Source organism: Hirundo rustica, chromosome 20, assembly GCF_015227805.2.
Source record: "Hirundo rustica isolate bHirRus1 chromosome 20, bHirRus1.pri.v3, whole genome shotgun sequence".
In the NCBI taxonomy this organism is placed as follows: domain Eukaryota; kingdom Metazoa; phylum Chordata; class Aves; order Passeriformes; family Hirundinidae; genus Hirundo; species Hirundo rustica.
In genome coordinates, this window is record NC_053469.1 from 5,789,615 (window position 1) to 5,814,878 (window position 25,264).

Sequence of the window (25,264 nt, forward strand, 5' to 3'; positions counted from 1 at the left end):
TTTTCAGTGATATAAAAAGCCTCGATGAGCAATGTAGTCAGACTGAAGCAGCATTTTGGGGGTAAATGTTGCCTGAGAGGCTTCTCTGTCCCTTTTAGGGCTGGGAAACAGTTTTCAGCCTTTTCTAACCTTTCCAGGCAGATTCTGCAAGCATCTCCAGCAAACCTCAACAGAAACAGCCTAAAAGTCTAAAAAGTGACAGCCACACGCCCTAAAATGCTTTCAATGCTGAGAGAAATAAGTCTACAAAAATCAGTCATAGTACATTACAAAAAAGCAGCCCATCTATCTGTGAACCACCTATGCTCCTTTCAGCCCTCTTTATCCTGCTAGGATTGAGTGGCCACTCCTGCCAGAACACTTCACCTACTCTGGTGGCTTCAAGCATCCTTTTCATGTGAACCCTCAGAGGCTTTTAGCACAACCTGTGCAAACTCCTGAAATGCAAACCGCCCTTCAACCATCCCCAAAAATGCCTTCTAACGTGATGATGCAACAGCATCTCATTAACTGTTGATCTGAAATTCTGTAAGGCTTTAATTCAGGTGCTGTTGCTGTTCCAATGACAGTGGAAGCTACCAAAGGGTTGGTGTGGCTGCATTTACACTGTGAACACCCTTAGAGATAATGCACAGACCCCACAGGTCCTGGAGCCTTAATAGATCTGGAGCAGTAAGTTCTGCTGAGATTTAATAAACAGGACTGGAGACTTGCTCTGGTTCATTTGCTAAATGAGGGAACTTGCCCCAATTTATAGGAGTGTAACTCCTCTAGTGGCAGTGTGATTATAGACTATTGGTACAAATATCCTCTCCTGCCCCTCTTCCCTCCATCACCTCAGCCCCTGTGTCAGGAGAAATGGCCTTCATTTGTAGCAGTGAGCTGATTTTCTGTAATCTAACTCTTGTCAGTGTGGAATTATTTGAGGCATTAATTTTGTGACACCTGGTCCTGTATGATCAGTGCAAGGGCTTCCCTTCCATTTGGTCTACATGCTGTTGGCTTTGCTCTTTGCATTTCAGGCAGTTTGGACTTTAAAACTACTCTGGCTTGGTACTGAACCATTTATTTATCTTAATGATATATCAGCAAAATGCAGTTGAGGTCACACACACTGCAGGGAGCATGCTTTAAAGGAAAAACACAGATTGGACTCAGTCTTACAGAACACATTTTTATTTATGGTCTTCTTACAGCCTGTAGTCTGAGACTGAAGTGATATTTCAGGTAATGAGCTGAGAGCCGTGTCAGGGGTATGTTGTCTTGTATGTTTTTGTTACAGCTTTTTTTTCCCTCAGTCCCTTACAAGAAGGAAATTCTAGAACACTTAATCCATGCAGAGGGCAAAAAGTTTATATAGCTAAAGTATCAGCAAAAGGGTTGGAACAGAATGGAGAAGGAGTAGCCAAGGTTCCTTTTATTGGAGTAGAAGCTGCATTTGCTCTGCAACAGAACTGGAAAAGTGAAAGCCGTAAGCTTGCCTCTGACATCCAAGATCAGTCTCATGTCAGAATAGGGAATCTCAGGCTTGCAGGAGCTTTGAGGGCAGGGGAAGGCGGTGCTCCTCCAAACCAGCCAAGAGCCTCTGGCAGCAGCGCATCTCAGAGGACCCCATCCATGCTGTGTGACTGTCATGTGCTTGATACAGGAGCTCACTGTTGTCCATGCTTCTCCACTCATCCCAGAGCCAGGGCACTTACTGGCACTAAATCTCTGCACTTCCAAATTTCAGAGGGAAGCAAAACTGGCAGTCCAGGGGTTTGCTCTGCTGGTGATCTGTGCTGTGCAGAAAGGCCAGTGTGAGGCCGAGTAGAAGCCTGTGAGTCTCCTTTGTGGAGCTGCACTCTGGGGGTTTGTGCCTCGGGTTGGAATCTTTTGCTGGCTCAGGCGAAGTGGAGAAGCATGTGTGGTCGTGACTGCAATTGCTGTGCTAACCACAGTGTGTGTTCTCTTGTTTTTGTTTCCTGCTTTTTCACAGCAGAAGGGGCCCCGCCTCACCTACTCGACCTACCATAATCCGACCGGCTGAACCGTCCCTCTTAGATTTATAACTTGAGGCTGTAGACAGCTGGCGACGAGTGCCGTGCTGGTGGCTTCCCCATTCCACCCTCCCTTCCACAGCCACAGTCACTCCTCTCATCCATCCCACATCCCTGCCTCCCACCACCCCTCCCCGGTGTGTCGTAAAACTCTAGCCTAGTGATTGAGCTCTTCGTCTTCGCTCGTGCGTCCTGTATTGCTTTGTGAGCGTAGAGTAGCCTTCATTCAGTGGCATGGATCCCTGAAGTACACGGGCTCCTTGGAGAGATCAGCCACAGGGACGTCCTTAGGTCCAAGCGGTGGCTGTCCATCCAGTAATTCCATCTGCCTGGTCTAGCCTGGATAAGTGTCCTGCCTGCACCAGTTAGCTGTAGCACCCAGGACTGAGCTGTAGCTGTTTTCTTTTCCTTGTAGTTTAAGACAAAAGCGTGGCTTAGCAAAAAAAATACGCTGTCAAAACACGTGACACCCGTTAGGAACAGATTAAATGTCCTGCGTATTAGCTTGACTTCTAAGGTGCAAAAATTTCATGTTGGGAACAGTGCAATCAACTTCATATCAAAGTGAGGCAGGGAGATCAGTAAAGGGGGGAATCAATGGATCAGCCCAGTCCTGCCAGAGTGAAGTGTGAGATAGCGCACACACCTCAGCGTGCAGGGAGCTCACGGCCCTGCTCACACTCGGCTCCTGGAGCCGCGCCATTCCTACTGGGGACACACTGGCTCCTGCCAGCGGTTGTCTTGCATCACCATTTTTGGCTGACTTTCCTGAAGCCAGCAGGGCGAGGGGAATAGACACGCTGCTCCCCCCTTGCAAATGGACAGCCAAACGTTTCAGGGAGTTTGCTGTGTGGCGTTCCGTTGAAAATATTTCTGCTTTGAACTAAGCACATCTTTCAGTGTTTTTGGGGTACTGTGGTGATTTTCTTCCGTAGCCTTTTCTTGCATGTGGATGGTACGTGTTTGGGGAAACTTGTAACTGTTGTTGATCACAGCTCATCTTAAGGTTTGGTTTTTATTTTCATGCTACATGTACTTAAAAAAAAAAAAAAAAAAAAAAAAAAAAAAAATCCAACAACAACAAACTACTTGAGAATTAAAAAATATAACAACCCTGTACATCTCAGATGTCGTGTCTCTACCAGAGCTAAATGAACCTGTGTTGCAGGCTGTCCTCCAGGCCTGATTCCTGTTGCAGTTCTCTCTTTTCAGTGCTATTACTCTTAATTTCTGCTGTGGATCCTCTATTGTTCTGATGCCGGTTCCTTTCTGTATTTTAACTATTGTTTTACTACTTCTCCCCCTTCTCCTTCCCTTTCCCTTTTTCTTTGTTTTTCTTGTCTTTAACCTCCAGCCGGCCGGGTAAGGCCAGTCCCGCCCGCCCGGAGAGCCCAAAACCACCATTTGACATGTAGGCCTGCTCTGAGACTCTTTGCCTGCCTCTTAGCTGTTCTGTCCTGGAATGGTCTGACTCCAATCTCACACATGGCTTGTTCTGTTTGTAATTTGTGACACACACATATCAGATGTGATTGTAGTGAAACTGTTTTTTGGTTTGGGTTTTTTTTTTTTTTTCGTTTGGGTTTTTTTTGTTTGGGTTTTTTTTTTTTCTTCCCAGCTGCTTAAAGGAGTTAAACAAGTATATTGTAGTAATGAGAAACATATCTTTACTGTTATAAATATCTATAAATATATATATAAGATGAAAAATCTATATATGTCCAGGTGTTAAAAGCCATTTGTGCTTCCATGTGAATTTTAGGAAATACTTAAGTAGGAAAAGAATATCTATATACATATATATATACACACACACACATCCAAAAAGTTAACCAAATCCCAATGTTGAGTTTTTGAGCTGATTGTTAAATTCTCTGCTGTGTGCAGTTGGGTTATTGTATTACCCCAGACTTGTGGGTGAACTGTCTCAGTGCTGGTAGTAGCTGTGATGCAGTTTGTGATCTACCTGTCACTCTTGTTTATTGGATGAAATAAACTCTCATTTCTGTATAATGAAGGTCTCTATGACTAGAATAAAACCATCTCTCTTTCTCTTGCTTTTTCTCTGGGTGGTTTTCAAGCTGTTTGATTGTAACCTGATTTTTTTTATTCCACAGTTAACAAGCTGTACATGTAATCAGGCTGTCAGTGATAGGGAAGCTGGAGCAGATCTGCATCAGCATTGAGTGTCCAGGAGCTGCAGTAGAGTGAAACAGCTTGTCAGGTGCAGAAAGGTAAATCCCTGTGCACAAGGAATTGTGTGAAGGTGCTTCAGAGAGGGGGCATATAGAAGGTGGGAGTTTGCACACAACTTGCTTCTTAAAAAGGGATTTTTGCCTATAGTGCTTGTGGAGTAAAGCAAGTGGATGTTGAGTAAAGGTGAGGTCTGATAATCACTCTTGAAAGGGGTCAGGGTAAAAAATGAATCTGAAGCTGGGGTCTGGATCTGAAATGCCAGCCAAGAGCCACCTCTCAGGTTTGTCAGCAGTCTGTACAGAAAACATTCACGAAAGCCCAGTGAACACAGCATCACTGTCAGGGCAGGTCCTTTCAATAAAGAATTCATTCTTTTTTTCTGGCCAAATTTCAAGGTGGTCTATGCAGAAGAAATACCTCTAGTCAGTGCCCTTCTGAATAAGTTTATTCAGAAAGCAAATTTGTAACAGGGTTAAGTCACCTCTGCAACAGACCACAGACTTTCTTCACTGGTCTTGTCTCCTTCACAGTTCTAGAGTGAACACCCAATAACTATTTCTTCCTCTTACAATAACACTCTCTCTTACATCACAGCCCTTCCCCTCTTAGTTATGATACAGATTTATGAATTGCCTGAGCAGCCATAAGTCTCTCTTCAAGGAATATACACCATTTTACACAGATACAGAATGTACATAGCCCACGTTCTGGGGAGCCCAGTCACTTGTGCTGACACCACTCGTGCCATTTAAATGAAAGGAGTTCAAAACCAGCTTCCCCTGGGGGCTCACAGGAAAGCACTAATTGTGCTGTGTGTCCCTTTTTTTCACTGGTACTTGGAAATAACAAAATATGACCCATAAAAAAACCCCAGCCCTCATATGGATCTGCCTGTGGCAGTAGAAGACAAGCTCTCTCCTATGCTGCTGTAAAGCTTCACCAACTTGGACATGAAGAAATGAACCATCTCTCCTGGTGAAGACACAGATCTGTGTTCCTGTGCTTGCATCTTGTATCTCAGCAGGTAACAGGGTGGCAGCTGATGCTGCTTGAGGCAGCAGCTCAAACTCCTGTGTTTGATCACAGGGCTCCAATAATCACATCTCTTTAACCTCCCCTGTGGTTTCCCTCAAACCTCCACTGTTGCTATCACCCAGTTCTTGCCTGAAGGCAGATTCAGTTGCAGGATATCCACATGCAGTTCACATGGCATAAACTTCCACACCCAGTTTTGTTTTCCTGCTGTTTCAAGGAGCACTCTCCTCCCACATTCTCCTTAGAGTCAGGGCCAGGTACAATCACACTTGCTATTGTATGTCCCAGGACCTTAAACATGGACCATGGGATCTTGGTTTCCACTCCTCTCCTGCAATCCTTACCAAAATGGGAGAAGAAGAAAGTTCAGGGATGGAGAACTAGAACCCCTGAAGTCCAGAAATTCAAAACGAAGCATGTTTATTAAGTGGTTTCCTTTTACTTATTTCTCCCATTTCTTAAAATAAATAAAACCTTCAGACACATACAAGTGAAACACATCATCCTTCAAAGTGCAGTTACATTTCCACCCCACTCCCAAGAATCACATAAAGCTTTATCAAGTAACCAAAAGCTCCCTCAAGGCTCCATCGGTCCCTTCCCCTGGCAATGAGAACAGACAGGGCTGTGCTGCCCAGGAGCCGCTTGCTGGGGGCCTGTTCTGAAATACAGGTGCAAGAGGCAGGGCTGCAGCAGGAAAAGGAGAGTTCAGGATACGTAGTATGAAAACAAACCCAACCTGTTGAGAGTCCATTACCAGAACAGTGAGTTACTTTGGGAGCTCTGGAAGGAACTGGGCCGATGACAGGCATGAGTGATGGATCAGAACCGTGTGAAGCTCCTGTGGCAGCAGAGTCTGGGACAAGGGATTAAGTCATTTTGCCAAAAGTCATTGACTCCCTTTGCCCTCAGTCTGGGCCTGGCCTAGGTGATGTGGCAACACCAGCTGCCTCCCAGGGTGAGTTAAGAGTCTGCCCGTACTCCAAGCACACCAAGTAACAGAGAAAAGAGAAAGAGAAGATGAGGTCTGATGCTGGAGTTCCATCCGATACAATCTCTCTTTACTGATGTCTTTAGGAACCTGTTCTCCCCAAGGGCACTGAGCAGAGGTGTGGGCACGTACAAGTCCGTCAAGTCCTTTCAGGCCCACAGAAATCTGTCAGTAAGATGTAGCACCACTTAAACGACCATGATTTTGACCTCATCGTTCTCATCCGCACGGTAGAAGAAGGGAATGCATGGGTTTTCCAGCAGGGAGCCCAGCCTCTCCTGAGGGTTCTGGATTTCTCTGAGAAGCTGCATTATTTGCTTTGCCGTGGGGTCCTCTTGGTTTGGCTGAGCAGCTTTACTGTCAGCAGGGGGGAAACCGGATTGATGAACAGCAGCCTCTTGTTCTGCTTCATCTGACAGATTCACCTCTCGTAACCCTGCAGGGAGCACAGACCAAGGCAGGCAGGTAACTCCTCCCATCCACACCCAGGGCTGAGAGCAGGGGCTGCTCCCCTGCACACAGCTTGTCCTGGCTGCAGCGTACCTGCTCCGTCGGTGGCGTTCAGCTCAATGCGCCTCTCTGCTGGCAGCACACCTTCAGTCTGGTTTGCCAACACCTCTGGGTTCTGAGCAGCTGCTACATACTTGCTGTACCATTCGTTTCTTTCCCTGACCAGGCGCATCACCAAGTCCTGCAGTTCCAGTAGTTTCATCTGTACCCAAGTAAAGGAAAGCCCATGAAACACGGACACAAACACACCACTGTGGTTTGCAGTCCTACTTCTGTCACAGAATTATCAAATGAACACACAAAGGTTTGCACTCCCCAGGCCCACCCTGCTTGGAGTAGTACCACAGAAGAGTCCTTGCCTTCATCTCTTCCTTATCCTGAGCCAACCTGCTGATATATTCTTCCTTCTCCTGGTGCCGCTGTTTGAGGATAGCCCTTTGACTCTGGTACAGTGCAATGTACTCCCCTGGAACACAAGAGAAGCCTCAGGAGTGTCTGCAAGATTGGGGTACAAGCCTTATAGTGAGGTACAAGGCATGAGGACCCAGGAAATCCAGCCCTGGAGTGGAGACCTAGCTCAGTTAGGCAGCAGCAGGAGACATGGAGGGCTTGGTAGTTTAAGGGCTCCAGCTCCAAAAGCTGTTTAGGTTCCTTCTGTATATATGACACTGAGCAAGCTCTAGCCTGTGCTGGTGCTGCCTAAACATACCAATGGTGTCAGTCTCTCCAGACAGCTGGATGCAGCGGTGCTCCAGCTCCTCCAGACGCTCCTTCAGATCGGCCTTCTCACGCATCAGCTCCGTGAAACGCAACTGCACACACAAAGTGGGGTCAGTCACCTGGGCTGCTCACCTTCAGACACCACCCATGGTAAAGGTAACACCCCTGCGACTCTGGGCTGAGCATGGGGAACAAATGCTGCTCCTTTACAACCAAGCAGTGAGCAAGCGTTTGAGGATGGAGCATCTTTCTATGGAACATCTGCTGCTTATTCCCCTGCAATCTGCTTGTGTTGTGTTTGTCTCACACTGGATCCTAGTCTGGCTGAGCAGTGTAATAGGGCTGAAACAACACTGAGATGCTTTTGCTTACCTGTAGCTTGTCCATGGCAGTTTTCAAAGCCTCATGAACCTCCACTGGAACAGTATCCATAATGGAGCCTGGAAGGGATGTGTGCAATTTAGTTTCTCCTGGGGCAGGATGCACTCACAGACCCAAAGGTCTGTCTCAGAGCAGCCATGGCCAGCTGGCCCAGCACCTCATGGTCACACTGTCCCCAAACTGTGCGGAGACTTTACCTGCATCCAGCATGACGTGATGTTGCTGCTCCTGCCTAAGAGCTGTGATTTGCTGCAGGAGGGTTCTGCACTGCTGCTTCTGAGCAGCCAGCTGCTTCCTCAGATCTTCTCGCTCCTGCTCCACTTGGGACATGGCAGAGGTCACGAAAGTGACCTAAGAAGAATTTCAGAATGTGGACATTAGTGCTCCCCCTGTGTTCAGCAGGATTTGTGGTGCATCTCAGGACAGAGTAACAGTCTGCCATGTTTTATTTATGGGTGTGAAACCAAAGAACTGTGTGACCGCCCTGGAACTAAGCCAGGCAGCAACTACTGCCTCTTCTCATTCCCAATTAGTGCAGGTTAAAAACTGGGTCCCTTGAGAGCTGTTTGACTGCAGTATTACTGACTGTACTTGCAGATAAATCTTGTAGATATTTGACACCATTTCCAAGTTGCCTTCCAAACTGAAGTGAACATCATCATCAAAGCCCCATTAAAGAGCTGCTGCCAGCTGAGTTGTCATCATAAGGAAACCACTGCCAGACTTCCAGCCTGTTTTGTAAGGATGCTGCAAAAGTCTTGGCTTTGCTGCTGCATGAGGAACTGTTGCATTTCCCTCATGACTGCACTCAGCTGGTAGGATAACAGCTGATAAACCTCCCTGCAATTTAACCAGTTTCCTTATTTTCTAGATAATTGTTTAGAACTAAAACCAAAGGCTTTTCTACCCATTAAGACTCACCATTTCTTCATGGCTTTCAAACTTCTCTGGGATCACAAGAGAGGGTTTTTGGATTTCTTCAGTCATTGCTTCATCGCTTTCTGTAAAAGAAGGAAGGTGAACAAGGAGGAAATGCTGCAGAGAACCCAGCTCTGCCTCCTCCCTGATGCAGCCACTCACCCTCCAGTTGGTGCAAAATCCTGCCATCCATTTCTGCTGCCAGCTGACTGATCTGGGCCTGCAGCTCTTTGTTTTCCTTGGCTACAGCTTCTAGACTTTCCTGCAAGAGAGCAGCAGAGGATCACAAAAGCCTGCACAAGTCAGACTGCAAACAGTCACACCATCTTCAGACAGTAGCACCATACACACACACACAAGCAGTACTTTAGCTCCCAACAGGTACCACTCATATGTAGGGCACAGGGTGTAATCACAGCATCACAGAACAGCCCAGGGTGGAAAGGACTGACCTCCCATCTTTCCACTTGTCCCTTTTTACCATTACCTTCGTCTGCTGCAGCTCTTTCAGGTGCATTTCCACTGTCACCTTCCCCTGGACCTCCTCGTGCTGCAGGCGATCCATGAGCTGTGTCTGAAGCAGGAATTGCTTGTGCAGTTCGTCCTTCTCGGCAGCGAGCTGCTGGAAGGCCACGGTGTACTGCTGCAGGTGGCTGTAGCACTGGTCCCGCTGCTCCTGCAGGCCACGGGCCTCCTGTGTCTTCAGCTCCAGCTGAGAGAACAAGATCAAACCACAACATCAAACCCTTTCTGCCTGAAAAGCTGATCCGTGTGACATGATCCAAACTGTCAACAGTGCCCCAAAGCCACCAACCAGGCAGACAGCCACCATCTGCCCCCACATGCTGGTCCCCCACATCAGGCAGCAGATGACAGGGGAAGGCTCCCAGCTGGATCTTTACAATTCCCATTTCCATCCTTCCATCAGTGTCTGGGAAGTTGCCAGCAATGTGCACAATCCAGCCCTGCCATCCCACTGCTGGTGCTCACCGTCTCTTTGAGCTCCGCCAGGTTCTCCTGCAGCTGCCCAAGCTTCTTGGCCAGCTCTTTCTTTACATGTTGCTCTGACTGTAGGGCACTTGTAACCTCCATGTTTTCATTTGTCTGCAAGACAAACACGACTGTGTAAGGGAACTGCCCCAGCCACCATGAAACAGGCTCTCAATAAACCATGTTAGTTCCCAGTACAACAGGGTGCCATCCCTTGTGTTTTTTCTGGACTGTAACTGAGGACCATAAATTGACTGTTAAGGACAGTAAATAACTTACAGAAAGGTTCAGAAGATGGGAGAAGAGCAAGGAAAGAGCCAGGGGAATCAGTGCTGGGCCAGTGCCAAGAAGAGGCCTGGCACATCATAGAGCCTGTCAGCTCCAAAGCAGATGGGTGGTATGAATATCCCAAAGAGAGCCACAGACATTCAAAAACAAGGAGTTCAAAAAGAACTGAAGGAAAAAAAAACAACAAAACAACAGCTAGACCATGTGTCAGTCTGCTAGGGCCCCAGAGGGGAAGGTGTTATATTGAGAGAAGCAAAGCAAGAGTAAGGATTCAGCTCCAGGACAGGCAAGAATGACAGCAGCAGGAGAGAATACTGTTGAGAGCTTCTCCATGGGCAAATAACAAGGGAACAGGAAATAGGTATCTTCAGGTAAAAGGGCAGGAGGAATAGCCAGGGATAGAAATAGCCTGACTGCCATGGAATGAGAAGGAAACAGTTCTGGACAAAGATACTGGTTCATCTGCTAGAGCACCTGAGGGAGTAAGGAACTGGGGGAACCTCCTGGTATGGCACTACAAAAGATGGAGAAGCCACAGTTTCAGAGGATAAGAGATGGATAATGCTGCTGCTAGATTTTCCCATTTGGGCTACAAAAGGATTGCACCAGTGAGGGAAGCAGTGGGAAAAGATGCACAGAAGAGACCTACCAGTTTGACAAACCCATTCTGCAGCTCAGCCAGCTGCTCCTTCAGATCCCGGTTCTGGCTCAGCGCCCTACTGATTGTGGCCTTGTCACTCTGCATGTCCTCCAGGATCTGCTGCCTGTCCACAGCCTCCTCGTTGTAGCGCTGCACCGTCTTTTCCAGCTCCAGCAGCCGCTCCTCCTGCTCCCGGTTGAGGTGGCTCAGCTGCTCGTTGTCACGCACCTGGGCCTGGTACTGCCCGTGCAGCTCCTCCTTCTCCTGCTGCAGCCGCTGGATCTCCTCCTGCAGACTGAGCTCAGCTGCCGTGGGCCCCGGCAGCGAGGGAGGCTCAATATCCATGGGCTTCACTGCTGAGGAAATGCAATCAAAAGGGGCTCAGTCACAGGGAAAATGGCTGGGTGAGACACATCCCACACCCCAGCACACCCCAGCCCATTGGGCTCTGTGACCCAGAAGGGATCACCAGCTGCAGTATCCAATCCTCAGTGCACAACACGGAGAGGAACAAAGAGCAAACCTACCCCAAATCCAAGCACAGCACCCTGCTGTCTGCTGCTGACTCCCTCATAGCCCTAGCAGGAGCATCCCGCTTTCCCAAACTCCTGGGCCAGAGAGACTGACAGTACAGTCAGGCCAATACTACAGACATAATCAGGCTGCTGGTCCATTCATTGCAGGAGTTCACTTGCTGTTTCCCAGGAGAAAAGGGTTCTTAGGGTCACCTGGTCTCCCATCTGCCTTCCCAGCATCAGAGCTACTTGTATCTCCTGTGCAGAAGCATCTGCACAGCAGGACAGAGTTATCCAGCTCCACTCTGCAGTGGGAAGCCCCACTTTGGAAGCCCTACCTGATATGCTCAACAGCTCTGTAACCTTGTCTTCCAGCTCCTGAATTCTGGCCACGTGTTTCTCCTTCTCCTCTGCCATCGCGTGGACCTGCAAGGCCACACAAATGAAAATTACAACAACGTTTATGGGACATTTCCTGCTGCCTGTGTTTGTCCAGAGCTGGGATGCTGCCCTGGGGTTACCTGCTCAGAGAGCTGCTGCACCCGCTGCTGCCAAACGCTCCCCTCCTCCCTCAGTTTCTCCACATACTGATCTCTTTCTGCCTGCAGCTGGTGAAGTGACTCTGAGAGCTGTTCAAAATAAAATCAAACAACATCATATTAGCAAAATACGTTTGGTTTAAGGGATAAAACTTGAAGACACCAGTGTTAGTGCAAAGCTCAGATTACGTTTTTCTGCCCCACGAGTTTCCTTACAGACATCAAGCTTTGGATCATATTTCACACCTCTTACCTGAGCTACCTGGGTTTCCAGGCTCGCCTTCTCCTCCAGAGCCATCTGCAGCTGCTGGTTTGCATCCAGACTCCCTCCCTGGCTTGAGAACTGTTACAAAAATCAGAAAGTTAAGGCAAGATGTTAATGCTCAATTCCTGCACAGTCTTTCCACTTGAGAGTAACTTGCCACATGACCTATGTTGTAACCTTCTACAGTTCTTTAAAGTGCTCCAACTCATGGTGAAGTTCAGTGTGAGAAAAACGGGGGAATTAAAAACAAAAAAGCTTTTAGTGCTGTAAAAACAGCTGAACTGGGCAGCTCCTCCCTACCAATTTTACATTTACTATTTTTTATTTTAAGAAAATAGAATTCAATCAAACTTTGGCTCAGAAATTTTGAGCATTTCCAGAGTCAGCATTATACAGCCATATCAGATGGTATAAAAGCCTGTGACCTTAAAAGCTGTCAGACATGTCAGGAATTCAAAGCCAGTGTCTGGAGCATGTCAGTGGACTGAGCATCCAGACTGGTTCAGCTGAGGCACAGCACTTTTCCAGGAAGAGCAACAGTTGGCTTAATTTCAAGGGTAACTTAATTTCAAGGGTAACTTAAGACACAGTCTAGGAATAAAAAAAAAACCAAGAGCATTTTCTTCCCTCCCAGGCTCAGGGTTACACCAGGCTTGCTCTCTGACCTGCTAACAGCTGGCTCCATGTATTCTTCCCCCAGCTGACTTCAAGCTGCCACTGTCCAATTCACCACCTTCCACCGGTGGGTACAAACACTGCCCCTACTCAGCTGAGACTGCACAACTAAATAACCAAAATCCTCAACAGATACAATCAGAAGAGTCACTGTATTTCCACATTTCACCCTCTCTCACTGGAAAACGTTTTAGCAGACTAATGTTACATTGCTTTTCAATCAATGTGTGCTTTTCAATCAATTTACAGCTCCAACACCTTAGAGAATACAAACTTTCTGTTCCCCTGAGGCCTTGCTGAAAGCTTTTTTCCTAAGAGGATGTCTTGATGAGATTTCATGCCTTCCTTTAAAGCCAAGAGTTAAGCTTTGCCCCCTCTCAGAAGGCAGTGTGGCAGTGTCATCAGTGTCCTCTGCCCTCACCTGTTGAATCATCAGTTCAGCCATTTCCAATTTCTTCTGCAAATCTTCCACATCCAACTTCATAGCTGAGTTCTGGGACACCAGGGAGTGAACTTTCTCTGACAGCTCTGAATTCTGCTGTTTTATTTCCTCACTACTTTTGCTAAAACAAACAAAAAATTAAAGTGATTCTGGGTCTGCCGATGTCCAGGTCACAAATCTACAAACCAATGCTTCCTGGCAGCTAAAATCACTGAAACAACACATCTAATGACTACTTTTTTTTTTTTTTTTTTTTTTTAATTGAATATCCAGCCTCCCAAGTGACCATCTGTGGTCTTTGTCACTTGTTGTTTTTGGGTTCTTCTGCAGTAATAAGCAGAAGGGACTCACCTTCGTTTATACAGTTCCAGTTTCAGGTTGTCTCGCTCCTTCACTAACTCTTTATTATGCTGGAGAAAAAGGAAATTATTGATTCATCTACAGACTTCAGCCAAACAAGCAAGGTATTAAAAAATACTTCATTTCACCTTTAACAGATAAGCTAAAACAGAAAAGGTCATAACTTTAGCAAAAAAATTTAGGACAGGTTTGCTTAGAACCTCCTGAATATTCCAGGAATAAGTCTGCTCAGTCTTTTCAAATGTGATGCTACAAGTATTTCTGGATTAAAGACAACACTAGAGTGTGTGATGGACAGTCTGGGACAAGGTGTCTCTCTTGTGTGGAGCTGCCAGACTAATGAATGAGGTGCCAGATCTGAAGACATCAACTGGACCATATCATTAGTCACAGAAACCTGAATGTAATTTGCCTTAATCATGGGGAATACAAGGCTTTAAAAGGTTAATTAACAATTAACAGAATTAACGTCTGCCTCTTTGCAGCAGTGTAAGCAAACAGCCAAAGGCAGAGCTGCTGGTAAAGCACAAACAGAGGTGACTCTTACCTTCTCTGACTGCTTTTGCTGCATGGAGATGGAGGACAAAGTGCGCTCCAGCTCCGAGACTCGCTGGCGAGATGAATGTAAACGGGCAGCGAGGCTTTCAGCTTCTCCTGGACAAGTCAGAGCACAGTCAGTTGAGGCTAGACCACAAAGAGCATTTTGGAACTGGCTGAACAGCACTTTCTGCTTTGCCAACAAGCTCTACAGGCAGCACGGAACTCAGTAAATCAGCAGAGCTGGCTCCACTCCTGGCTCTACAGGTGATTCACTAACAGCCCTGGGAGCACAGCTCTCTCTACCTGCCTCACTTCTTGAGGGAGATGATGAAACTTCCTTTGCAGAACAATAGACAGTATGTTGTTTGGGGTTTTTTCTTCTATTAGAAATAGAATGTATTTCTCAAATGTAGTTTAGAATAAAAGGTTCGATAAGACCTAGATTAACATGACAGCTGTGTGGGAGGCAGGGTGGAAAAGGGAAACCAAGTTTTAAAAGAATTAGAAAGGAATAGTTTGGGGTAGTCATCAGGCCCAACAGAGCTGACAAGGCTTTAGTGATGCACAGAAGAACCTCAACTGCCATGAGACCAACGTGCTCCCATTTGGGGCAGCTATGATGACAGCAGCAGTGCCAGAGGCTGCTCACAGAGGGCTCAGGGAGTGCTGTGAGCTGGCTGCCAGCAGCTGCCGTGCTTGTGACCTGACACCCACAGTTCAAGCACCAGCCTGAGCTGCAGGGACAGTCACGTACCTGATTTCTGCCGTGCAGCTTGCTGAGTGTGGCCAAGGGCTGTCTGCAACTCAGACTTCTCAGAAACGAGAATTCCAATAGTCTGGATATGAACCTTTGGGAAAGGAAAATCAGCTCAGCACGAAACTTCTTTGCTTGCCACTGCAACATCGCTGCTGTCACAAAAGGACATTTCAGTAAAGAGCTCTCGCAGTTAAGTACAGTCTGGCTGACACTCACAATTTTGCTAAAGGAACGGACTTCTGCCTTCCAGGATAAGGGCTGTGAGCACTCAGTAATCCACAAAGCAGCAGAAGTCAGGTGATATTACTGTAAGAGAGGCTCTGCCTTACCTGTAACTGTTCCCTCAGAGCTGCTTGCTCTTTAGAAAATTTCTGTTCAAACTCCTTCTTTTCCTGTAGAAACAAATAATGCTTGGTCAGCACCAACATGTAGATTAGAAGTTAACCCTTGTTTTATGTCCAACTAAAAAAGCAGGAATTAAGTGTTACTATTTCTAGTATCCAAATGATGCCAGTATTTTTAAAGACACGCTTAACCTTCCATTATTTGAACTACTTAATCATTTTTCCATCCCAGACCAGCAGCGACAGCACAGTGCAATCATTGTAGCACGCACGTGGCAGTGCTGGAATGGAAGCTCCTGGCAAGGACCTGAACTGTAACCTCCTGCCCCCCCTGCACTCCTCCAACTTCAGCATTTAAATATTAGCTTTGGTCAAAATAAGAATGCTGCCTGTCAGGCCCAAGTCGTGAAGTCAAACTGTTAAACTTTATGGCTACAAATAGAACTGAATCTAACACAAGGCAAGATCATGCACACTTGTGCCACAATCCACCGTGTTTTCTACTCCTCAGAGAAACAGACACTTATTTCTGTATCTATCCTAAAAAAGGACACGATTTACCTTCTCCAGCTGATTCACTGCTTCTTGGTTCTGCTGTTTCTATGGAAGAAAATTGATGCACCGATATTAAGAGAAAATATTCACATACTGCTGAAACACATTTTCACTTTGATGAAGTAGGATATATGCCCAATTAATGCAAGGAGAATTCCCATTTCTGTAGAAGACTAGGAAGTGCATCTTAGCTATTTTAAGTAAGAGATTTGGGGCTCCCTTCACTAATACACGTGATAGGTTTTTCATTGTTCAGTACATTAGCACAGTTCTCCTCTAATACCTCTGCTGAAACCCCTCTATGTTCCTTATCTGAGCATCCAGCAACTTCAGTTTAAACTTGCAATATCCCACATCTACGCAATTAATCATAGTCAAACTGGTGCATTAGGAAAATCAGCAAAAATGCTTCAATAAAAGATAAATACCTAAACCCCAAAGCAAAAGTCCTTTCCTTTAAGTGGTTCCTTAGACCTCTATCCCAGTTAAGAACTGGCCAAGTCATGCAGAGCTGCACGTACGTTGGCAGGCTCCCACCAAGGTGGTATGAGACAGAGCTGAAGCCAGATGCAAGGAAAGGGATAATTCTGTCCCAGCCAATTTCAGTCTGATGGGTGAAGTCCTGGAGATCTGGGACTGCACAAAGTGCATCTGTAGGTGTGAAGGGGACAAAGGCTGCCCAGGCTGCCACCAAACCCTGTCTGCCCTTTGCTGCTCTTGTCCCCCTGGCAGTTTTCTCACAGATGCCTCTTAAGTAACTACATAATTAGTATTTTTTCCTCTTCCCAAATGATGAATATTGGCCAAGGTGTTTATTACCACTACTACCTCAGTGCATTTTGAAACATGACTGCAGATGGAAAGGTGACGAGGTTTTGATTTTAGCAATGCCAGCGCACACCATAACCAGGAAAAGCAAAGGCAAGAGCATGAATGCAGCAAAGGCCCTACAGAGTTCCAGACAAACAGAAAAGCTGTCGAACAATCCTGGGTGGGCAATGTACTCTCCCTCTGCAGCCCAACTAAAACACAAAAAGAAAAAAACAGAACAAAAATAACTCAAAACCAAAAATGAAACAAAAAGAGAGGTCTTGGGGTACACTGGGAAACGCTGAACTTTGGGAAAAGTGTTTTAGAGAGGAACAAAATGGGGGAAAGTATTTCACACAAGAAAGGCTCTTTTCAGCCTGGAACAGATCCACTTAGCTGCATTTCTTGCAGTGTTAAGGCTGAAGGCTGAAAAGCAGCAGCAGGAATCCATGCAGGCCACAAGACAAAGCAGTTCATTCATTGTGCCAAGAGAAGCTGAGGATATGATCAGGAAACAGCCCCAGGCTCTCTTGGACCTATTGCTCCCACTCTGCTGATATATTTAGAACAGCATCACCACCTGCAGAAACAGGTTTTCACACTGCTGCCAGCACCAGAATTCTCTGTTTCAAGGATTCAGACCAGGACCAGAAATAGCTGCTTTATGAGGATGCTTATCATCCAGGGACAGTGTGAGAAGATCAAGAGAGCACACGTAAATGGAAACAGCAAAACTCTGTTTCTGCTTCCTCAGATGAGCCACCACACTCACAAGAGGCCTTAGGCTTTGATCCTCTCGCAGGTTTTCCATCCAGCCCATTTTGTGCTGTGTAAGCAGCCTTCCTTGTGGCACTATGAGGGAACCCGTAACCTTGCAGACACCCAGAGAGCGTGGAGGAGCAGCAAAGACAATGTCAAACTGGTTGGTTGGATTGTTTCTTACCAATTCCTCTATCTTTGTAACGAGCTGTTTGTTAGTTAGATTGCTGGAATCCAGGGCTACTGCCAGCTCCTGGTAACGTGTCTGACGGGCACATGCATATAGGAGAAAAAGGAAGGAGCAGAAGAGGAGGAGGGAAGGAAAAAAGCAATAATTAAAAAGGACAGAAAAATAAATCATTATCACAGTTTGATATAATCAGATTCTCCAAACAAAATAAAATCTGTGGTTTGAACAAAAGCAGCTGGGATGTCAACCTATTTTAGCCACTTCTGCTGAGGCCTCATTTTGACATAAAAGTGAATCAGAAATAAGAACTGCAGTTGCATGGAAGCCAGATTATCCCAGTCCCCAAACTGGGAACATCTCCAATAACTGCCTCTGACTGTTGTGATCACAACTACCCAATTACAGCCCCAGTTGACACTACACAGTGATGTATGTGACCTGTGCATTCAGTTAGGCCTCACTAACACTGCTGTAAGCACAGAATCCAAACGAGTCATCAACAGCAGCAAATAAGAAAAATAAAGAACATGACAAGACTGAGAACAACTTACTTCCATTTCCTTAATATTTGTGGAAGAAACAGGACTTTCTCCATTCACATACGATGTAGACTAGAAGTAAATCAAGTAAGTCAGTTTTAGTCCCCAAGGCAAATCACTATTAGGTAAGATCCCATTATAACAGTAACACTCCCTATAGCACCTGTCACTTCAAACAACCACACACAGGCACAGAAAACACTTTCCTGGCTCAGGATAGACGCTGGCTGCCCCTGTGACAAGCTGATGTGAATTATTCAGACTGACTTCATATTCTTTTCCACTAAATCAAGAGTGCATCTTTCCATTAATACATACAATTCATTCATCCCACTCTGCCTTTCTTCCTACTGCTGAAATCTTACATTCCTAAACCAGGATTTTTTTGCTCCTCAGTGTTTAAGTATCACATTGGTTAGCAGGATGGCTGCAGACGTCTCTGAGATTGAAGAGTGTTTCCTTGAGCTGTCTGCCTCAAGTTCCACATCAGACACCAAGAGAATTAATGGGACAAATGGATGAAAAGGAGTACCTGGGACACCAGGCCATTGAGTTGTTCCGACAACTGACGCAGACCCTCTGTTGATGAGAAGGACCTGGGAACAAAGACCTGGCAATGAAAACCTCTCCCAGAGAGCTGCCCAAATCAGCACAGCATTGGGGCAGGGATAAAACCTTAATTTGTTGTGATCCTGTTGCAAAGCCAACACAGACACTCACCTGTTCTCATCCAAAGCATTTTTATGATCCTCGGCTTCATTCATCTGTGGATTAAAACACAAAAACTTACAAGCCTGTAAAAGATGGGAGTCTCACTTATGAATGTGTCAGTGAGACTTGATTACACCTGGGCTCAAGTTCCACAGCTCCTGTAATTACTGCTTCCCAAAGGAAGATGAACTTAAAACCACCAACTCAGCCCTGGCTTACACATAATTTCTGAGTGGTGTGAGTCTGGGTTTCCTGGGATAGAGAAATTCAAGTGTATCAGGCTTTATGTCTGCTGTTCCTTTTTAACAGAATAATCAATGCTTTGCTGGAAAAAAAACTACAACTGAATCTTTAATTTGTAAAAGGAAATACAGACTGATTGGACTGGAGACCTGTCTTATTAAGGGTACTTTCTGCTAATGAAATAGGAGAGAAGGGGAAGGAAAACAGCTTTGGAAGTTGCAGGGACACGTTGTGCTAGTCCTCCCTCTGCTCTCACAGACAGATGATGACTGCATGGAGAGTGGGGAGTGTAGTGTTTTTAACAGGAGAAAACCTGAACTAGGCACATCATATTTATGAAGGTCATCTTTCTCCACATTAATGTGGCATCACTAGCCAATATTCAATGGTTCAATGGCAGTATTGATAAGTCACAAACCTGTGTCAGCTGCATGCTCTCGGGAGCAGGCAGAACAGAAGCACAGCTAGGGAGGCTGTTGCTGTTAGATAGCACAGGGACATCGGGAGCAAGCTGTTCAGCACTACGAGTGGCAACATCACTGTCAAAGTATGCCTGTCACAAAACACAGCACAGGATTACAGCCTTCATGCAAAATGAACAAACACACACACACACCAACACATCACCTCGTGGCCTGCCTGTGAAAAGCAGACAGATGTGAACAGTCATGAAGAAACACGTGGAAGGGAACCTGTGTTCTCCCCAGAGCAAAGAGGTGGCTGCATCAGCCACAGAGAAATACTGTCCCAGAGTCTGTCTTTTCATAAAGAACCAGTGTCCCACAATCCAACTCCCTATTTTAACAGAGGACAATAATGTCACCCAAACTCTAAGTTCACACACAAGATTCACCGCAAAAGATTCACAAAAAATCGAGTAAGGGCAAAGCCAAATGTCACTGCACTTTGAAAAGCACCACCTACAAGGTATTCCTGGGGAAAACACAGATCACTGTATGCAAATGAAGATGGAAAAGAACAGGGGAGTGACTACTTGAAAATTGGGTTAGTCAGACTCAAGTGCTCTGTCTAAAACTCAGTGAAATTTGTGGCATGCCATGACCCACCAGTTTAGAAACAGGACATTTATCAACAGGCCAGAGGGAGGGCAGCTGAGAGCAGGTGCCTGTGGCCCTGCTGCAGCCATGGATCCCATGACTAGAAGAATCTAAATAGAAAAGAGAAGCGCCTAAAAACTATTTCTGGACAGCAAGTTCCCATCCAGCCTCTGTGGGAGGATGGATGGCATCTACAGCCCCCTCTACGAAGCCATGCTGCACTGGACCATTTCACCTCCTTGCACAGCACTAGAGCCATAGAGGTCCAGCAGTGCTCTTGTGTTTTACAGCAGTTTGATTGATTTCGTCATCCAGCTCTGGTTAGTCATCACTTAAAATCACAACAAAACAAATGAGAATCTTTCAGCATTCAACCCCACCAATATATTACAGCTCTCTGCAATTCCAACTGGAAGAGCTCCCTCTTACTTCAGTTACTTCTTTCTTGGCACTTCAGAGGAACCAAGAAATCTCCCTCGGCATTCCCTGTTTATCTGCTCAGCAATTCACTCACTAATCCAGCAGCAAGGTTAAAACAGCAACAATGGAGACAGATTTAATGAAGGCAGTAAGCTGGAAAACTACAAAGGGAAAACAAGAATTTTCTGAATTTTTTTTTAGCAGGACAGGTACTGATGCTCTGAAGGAGCAATATGTGTTAGGTGCTCATTAGGAAGGCCAGGAGTTCCTGCACTTCTTCCAGCTAAAGGTTACTTCACCCTTATCAATCACACACTCATCAATATAAACATCAGAGGGACAGGAGGAATGACTTCCCCAGTGCATCTCAAAATGATCATTTCTTCTGATCAGAACATTTTTTCTGCCTAATACTTCCAAGATGCAGAAACCACGAATATTCCTTAACCACAAGAACTCCTTCCTTCTTTCTTTGCAAGGAGCAGTTTTGTAATAAACTGTCCAAAACCCCACAACTATTTGAACAATCAAATTTGTTGGAAACAGAAAACATTGGAAGCAGAACACTTATACGGAAATTTTGCATTGTAACGTTCCAATAATGTAGAATAAAAAGTCAGTAATTGTGCTCAGCTTAGGATGGTAGTAGGATCCATTTGCTTTCACACAAAGGCTTCTACTTTGCTGGTTTTCCTCTGTTTCAGAGCCAAGAAAGCTGAAGTGAGAGGGAAGGGAGGGCTCTGCCTCACATGAGACACCAATGGCAGCAGCAGCTCAGCTTTTCTGCCCTATTAACATTCAAGTTTCTAAACAGCATTTTCCTGACTCAGGATTTTTACTAGACAGCAACTGGAATGAGAAATTGTTCTTTCATATACATATGCAGTTAAAGATTAGTTTTCAAATAATTCCTAAAACCTCAAGCACAACAATCCAAAAATTCCATAATAGCCAATCAGATCAAACTGCACCTCTGAGGAAAAGAGGGAAAAAAAACGGGGAAAGAAGAATGAATAGAGCAATAAATTCTCCCTTTGCAGAACATGACTACAGCTGCAGACACAGGTAGGCCTTCACTCCAAAGCTAATTGTCACCTCAGCAACAACACTGGACCACCCATCTTCATCTCCAATAGGAAACAAGTCTCTTTCTCCAATATTTAACTTACTCTGAGCTTTCAAGTATTAATTGAAAACAGTCCCCAGGACAACAGTGACAGCTTCAGTCGCAACTCAAGTTTTCTGAGGCACACCCAGCACCCCAAAAGCTGGCAGTGTTGTCTTCCCATCACTCAAATTCTGCTGGTACAGACATACACAACACAGTCCAGCTGGTGGAACTCTGCGTGTCAGAAGTACTATTACACAAAAGAAAAAAAGGATACAAAGGCAATTTAGAGGGAACTCCATTCCACCTTGCATGTTTCACTTCATCTGTCAGGTACCCCATATGAGTACTATAGTTGTATTTATTGCTGGAGACCCATGGATATGCAGTAAATATAGCAGTGAGCCACTTTATGACAACTACATTGAAAGAATGGTAGGGAAATAAGCTACCAAAACGATGCAAGTGAAAATGAAAATCAGAGCTTTGGTACAACAACCCTGGAAGAACATTCTGGGCCACAAAAGTTGACCTCTCTGAGTTCCTATCACAGTTTGGGCCTTATTTTAAACAAACTGACTGTCTGAAAAGAAATATTTTTAAAAGGCTGTTTGTTCCTGTATGCTCTTGAACACCTTTCTCTTGCTTCTTGGCATACTTCCTGCCCTTTCCATTTCAGGATCTTGGGAATGTGAAGACGCTAAAGCCTGTACATGCCTGGCTTTGAAGTATCTGACTTCCTGCCTAAGCATATTTACAGCCCTGGTACTTGCCAAACTGTACATCACCTGTGCCAGCTTCATCGCCTGTCACAGAAGGGGTGGCTGGAAGAACCAGCCAGTGCAGCCTGTTTGCCTGGAGATGAGCAGAAACATGCCCTTCAGAAACCAGGCTCCAGGAAACAAAGCAATGACACTCAGAGCAGGAGAAATACAGAATAAAGAAACACTACCTCTTCCTAGTGCAGTTTTCCTCAGCTCTTGAATGAGTTTATTGCCTCACCCCAAATTCCTGTTTTCCTCCAAGCTCAGTTGTCTCAAGAAAAGACTTTTTGACGTGTTAACTTTGCCGCAAACCAGAAGGAAACAAGCACTTAACAAGCAGTGGTAACAAAGAGCTCCACATTAATAAAAACAGCAACAAAACTGAAGCAACTGACAATGGATGTGTGAGGACAAGGCTCCATCCCGGAGATGGAGCTCGGTGTGAACAGAACCCGAAGCATGCAGGAGGGAGAGCGAGTCACTTCGAGGGACACAAGCACTGCCTCACCTTCCTCTTGTCCAATGAGGGTATGGCTACCCCATTGGAGCGGTTAAGGTCTGACACCAGCACCTTCAGAATGTTCTGAATCTACAAGAGGCGAAAGAAAAGGGGAAAGAGAAACGGCTCAGAAAAGGGCAGAGAGAGAATATCAATCCAAGGCAGGCAAGGAACAGCCTCGTCCAGCTCATGAGGACCACATGCCTCAGCCCAGCAGCTCTGGGCACACCCAGGGCACCATCAGACAGACTCTGACATCAGCTGAGCCTTCCAGAACAGGCACCTACACCACTCAGCTCTTACCCCAGCACAACCTCTTCCAGCTCTGGTCAGATTGTCCAGAAAACCAAAGAAGAGGAAGATGACAAATGATTTGAGAGAAAGAATGAGACACTCACATTCTCTGGAGGCTGCTGGTCATCGGTGGTGGGAGTCGCAGGTCTGCTGCCTTCTTTAGTTTTGCGTTTTTTCTTAGTTCCTGCAGTTGCTCCAGGGCTGTTCTTCTGCTGATATTCCTTCAGCTGTGAACAGAAGAAGAAGAATCTGAAGTCCAAACAGAATATGCCCTCTATAACCCCAAGAAACTTTCCAAACCTAACTTCACTGACTCTTCCAAGAATTCATCTGTTTGAGGGGGAAAACATGAATCCAAATAAGCCCACAGAAGGCTAAAGACCAAAGTGATGGGTTTATGACAAGAGTTGTGAACATTCAGCTTTTGTTTACAGCCAATGCTGTTCCTGGGAAATTATTTGATACTCCATCGTGCAACTAGAAGGAGATTGAAAGCACTGGTTTGGGGGATTTTTAGGATTATAAATAAGAACAATAAGGCAAAATTAATAAAGGGCAATTAATCCTACACACAAAGTGAAAAAGCACTGCCTGATAGTAAAATCTTCCACTCCATGAAAGATTTTATGAAAGACAGTTGCACTCCCCACAGCAAACACTGCAACAACTACAAACTAAGGGGAGAAACAATCTACAAATGATTTTTAATCGCATCCACTTCGCCCAGGAAGTGCCGGTCTGATAAGATGTAACTCGAATCCCGCCAGGTCTGCCGGCATTTCTGTGCAATTCCTGCACGCCCGAGCCCCAGAGCGGCCGGTCCCGGCAGTTGTTTATGCGGATAACAGCACCCCCGGCCCGCACGCCCCGGGCAGGGCACGGCGGGGCAGCGGGGGATGGAGAAGGACGAAGGAGAATCCCTTTATTGGTAGGATTTCAAAATGGAAGCCTGAACTGTTCCAGGACACTTTCCCGTTCCCGTGACTTTGACACAGAAGCGCATCCCACCGGGACGCGGGCAGCCGGGCCGCCCCGAGAAAAAAAATACGGGGGGAAAAAAAAAAAAAAGGTGGAAAAAAAAACGGAAAAAAAAAAAGGGGGAGGTGGAGAGAAGTGTGGGGAGACACGACACCCGCACACCAGCCCAGGCAGCCCTCCCAGCACCGCAGCCACCAGGCCCGGCCTCTCCCCGGCCGCCCGCCGAGAAGGCCGGGCCGCGGCTCCGGACAGCCGCAGGCTCCCGGGGCTCCGCCGCGGCCGGGCCCGGAGCGAGGGGGCGGCGGCCCGGCCCGAGCCCCTCGGGGAAGGCCGCGCTCGGCCCGGCCGGGGGTCCGGCCCGCGCGGGGCTCGCGGTGCGCAGCCGTCCCCGGCTCCGTCGTGTCGTGTCCCGTCCTGCCCGGCCCCTTACCTTCTTCTTGGCCGCGGCCAACCGGCTCTGCCTGCTGCCGTCCGCCATGTCCGCCCCGCGCCCGGGCCACGTCAGCCCGCCGGGAGCGGCGGGGGCGGTGGCGGCTCCGCCCCCGGCCGGCTCCGCTCCGCCCCGGGACACCCCGGGGTGACACAGCGGGACAGCCCGGCCCCCCGGGACACCCCCGACCCGGGACACCCCCGGCTCCGTGTGACACCCGGCGCTGTCCCGCTGCTGCAGTGACCCGGCAGGCCAGCGCAAATGCCGGGAGGGGCCAGCCCGGCTTCCTTTGAAAGGCGAGGGAAGCCGGGCTGACCCCTCCCTGCGCACCCTCCTCGCGTTCTGCCCTGTGGTGTCCGAGCGCTGATCCCGCGGGCAGCGCAGGCGGCGGGGTCGCTGTGTGTGATCCCAGATCCTTTGACCTTCCAAGCGCAGCATCACCTGAGGATCGGGCAGCCGCGGCTTTGAGACACGGCGCTCACAGGGACACGGCTCCCTGCGCCAGCCCGGCCCGAGCGAGGCGGTTCGGGGCTCCAGCGGCGTCCTAGCCTCTGTGCGGGACTTGGCGGGTCGGGCCCGGTGGGACACGGGGACGAGCGGGGGCGTGGGCAGTGCTCACCTTGCGAAAACAACATTGCGGAGGTGCTTAAGCATAAGGACTGGACGTGGCACCCAATGCCGTGGTCTGATTGGCACGGTGGTGTTCGATCACAGGTTGCACTCAGTGATTTTTCGAACCAGAGGTCTTTTCGAACCAGATT

At 47.0% G+C, this 25,264-nt stretch overlaps 2 protein-coding genes across 26 annotated transcripts in view; one reads left to right on the forward strand and one right to left on the reverse strand.

Annotated features, from left to right (window-relative positions):
• DNM1 (dynamin 1) overlaps positions 1–4,096 on the forward strand; it is a 65,561-nt gene extending 61,465 nt beyond the window's left edge. For 8 of the 19 annotated variants that reach the window (XR_005703754.2, XM_040083648.2, XM_058423188.1 and 5 more), the window contains one exon: positions 1,979–3,114. Coding sequence is in view for 10 of the 19 variants with exons in the window: in XM_040083648.2 (XP_039939582.1) it covers positions 1,979–2,051 (73 nt within the window). In the remaining 9 variants the exon portion in view is untranslated. Of the gene's footprint in view, positions 1–1,978; positions 3,115–3,393 lie in introns of those variants that run through there. The other 11 variants (XR_005703753.2, XR_005703755.2, XM_040083645.2 and 8 more) reach the window with 5 other exon arrangements.
• Positions 4,097–5,673: 1,577 nt separating this feature from the next.
• On the reverse strand, positions 5,674–24,585 carry GOLGA2 (golgin A2). Of its 7 annotated transcripts, none has more exons than XM_040083634.2 (28): positions 24,504–24,585; positions 23,200–23,322; positions 22,811–22,891; positions 19,371–19,505; positions 18,719–18,762; positions 18,531–18,594; positions 18,011–18,070; positions 17,454–17,534; positions 15,707–15,745; positions 15,131–15,193; positions 14,799–14,892; positions 14,052–14,158; positions 13,496–13,554; positions 13,124–13,265; positions 12,016–12,105; positions 11,745–11,852; positions 11,562–11,649; positions 10,718–11,061; positions 9,781–9,894; positions 9,278–9,502; positions 8,953–9,052; positions 8,794–8,873; positions 8,070–8,223; positions 7,864–7,931; positions 7,481–7,583; positions 7,131–7,237; positions 6,805–6,973; positions 5,674–6,697 (listed from the first exon to the last, which is right to left on the reverse strand). In XM_040083634.2, the coding sequence occupies exons 1-28, from the start codon at positions 24,549–24,551 to the stop codon at positions 6,450–6,452; spliced, it is 3,138 nt and encodes a 1,045-aa protein (XP_039939568.1). In that variant the 5' UTR covers positions 24,552–24,585; the 3' UTR covers positions 5,674–6,449. The 7 variants fall into 7 exon arrangements, with proteins under 7 accessions (XP_039939568.1, XP_039939567.1, XP_039939570.1 ...); XM_040083633.2 differs by having other exon boundaries at positions 10,718–11,064; XM_040083636.2 differs by lacking the exon at positions 22,811–22,891 and having other exon boundaries at positions 10,718–11,064.
• Between the last annotated feature and the right edge of the window lie 679 nt (positions 24,586–25,264).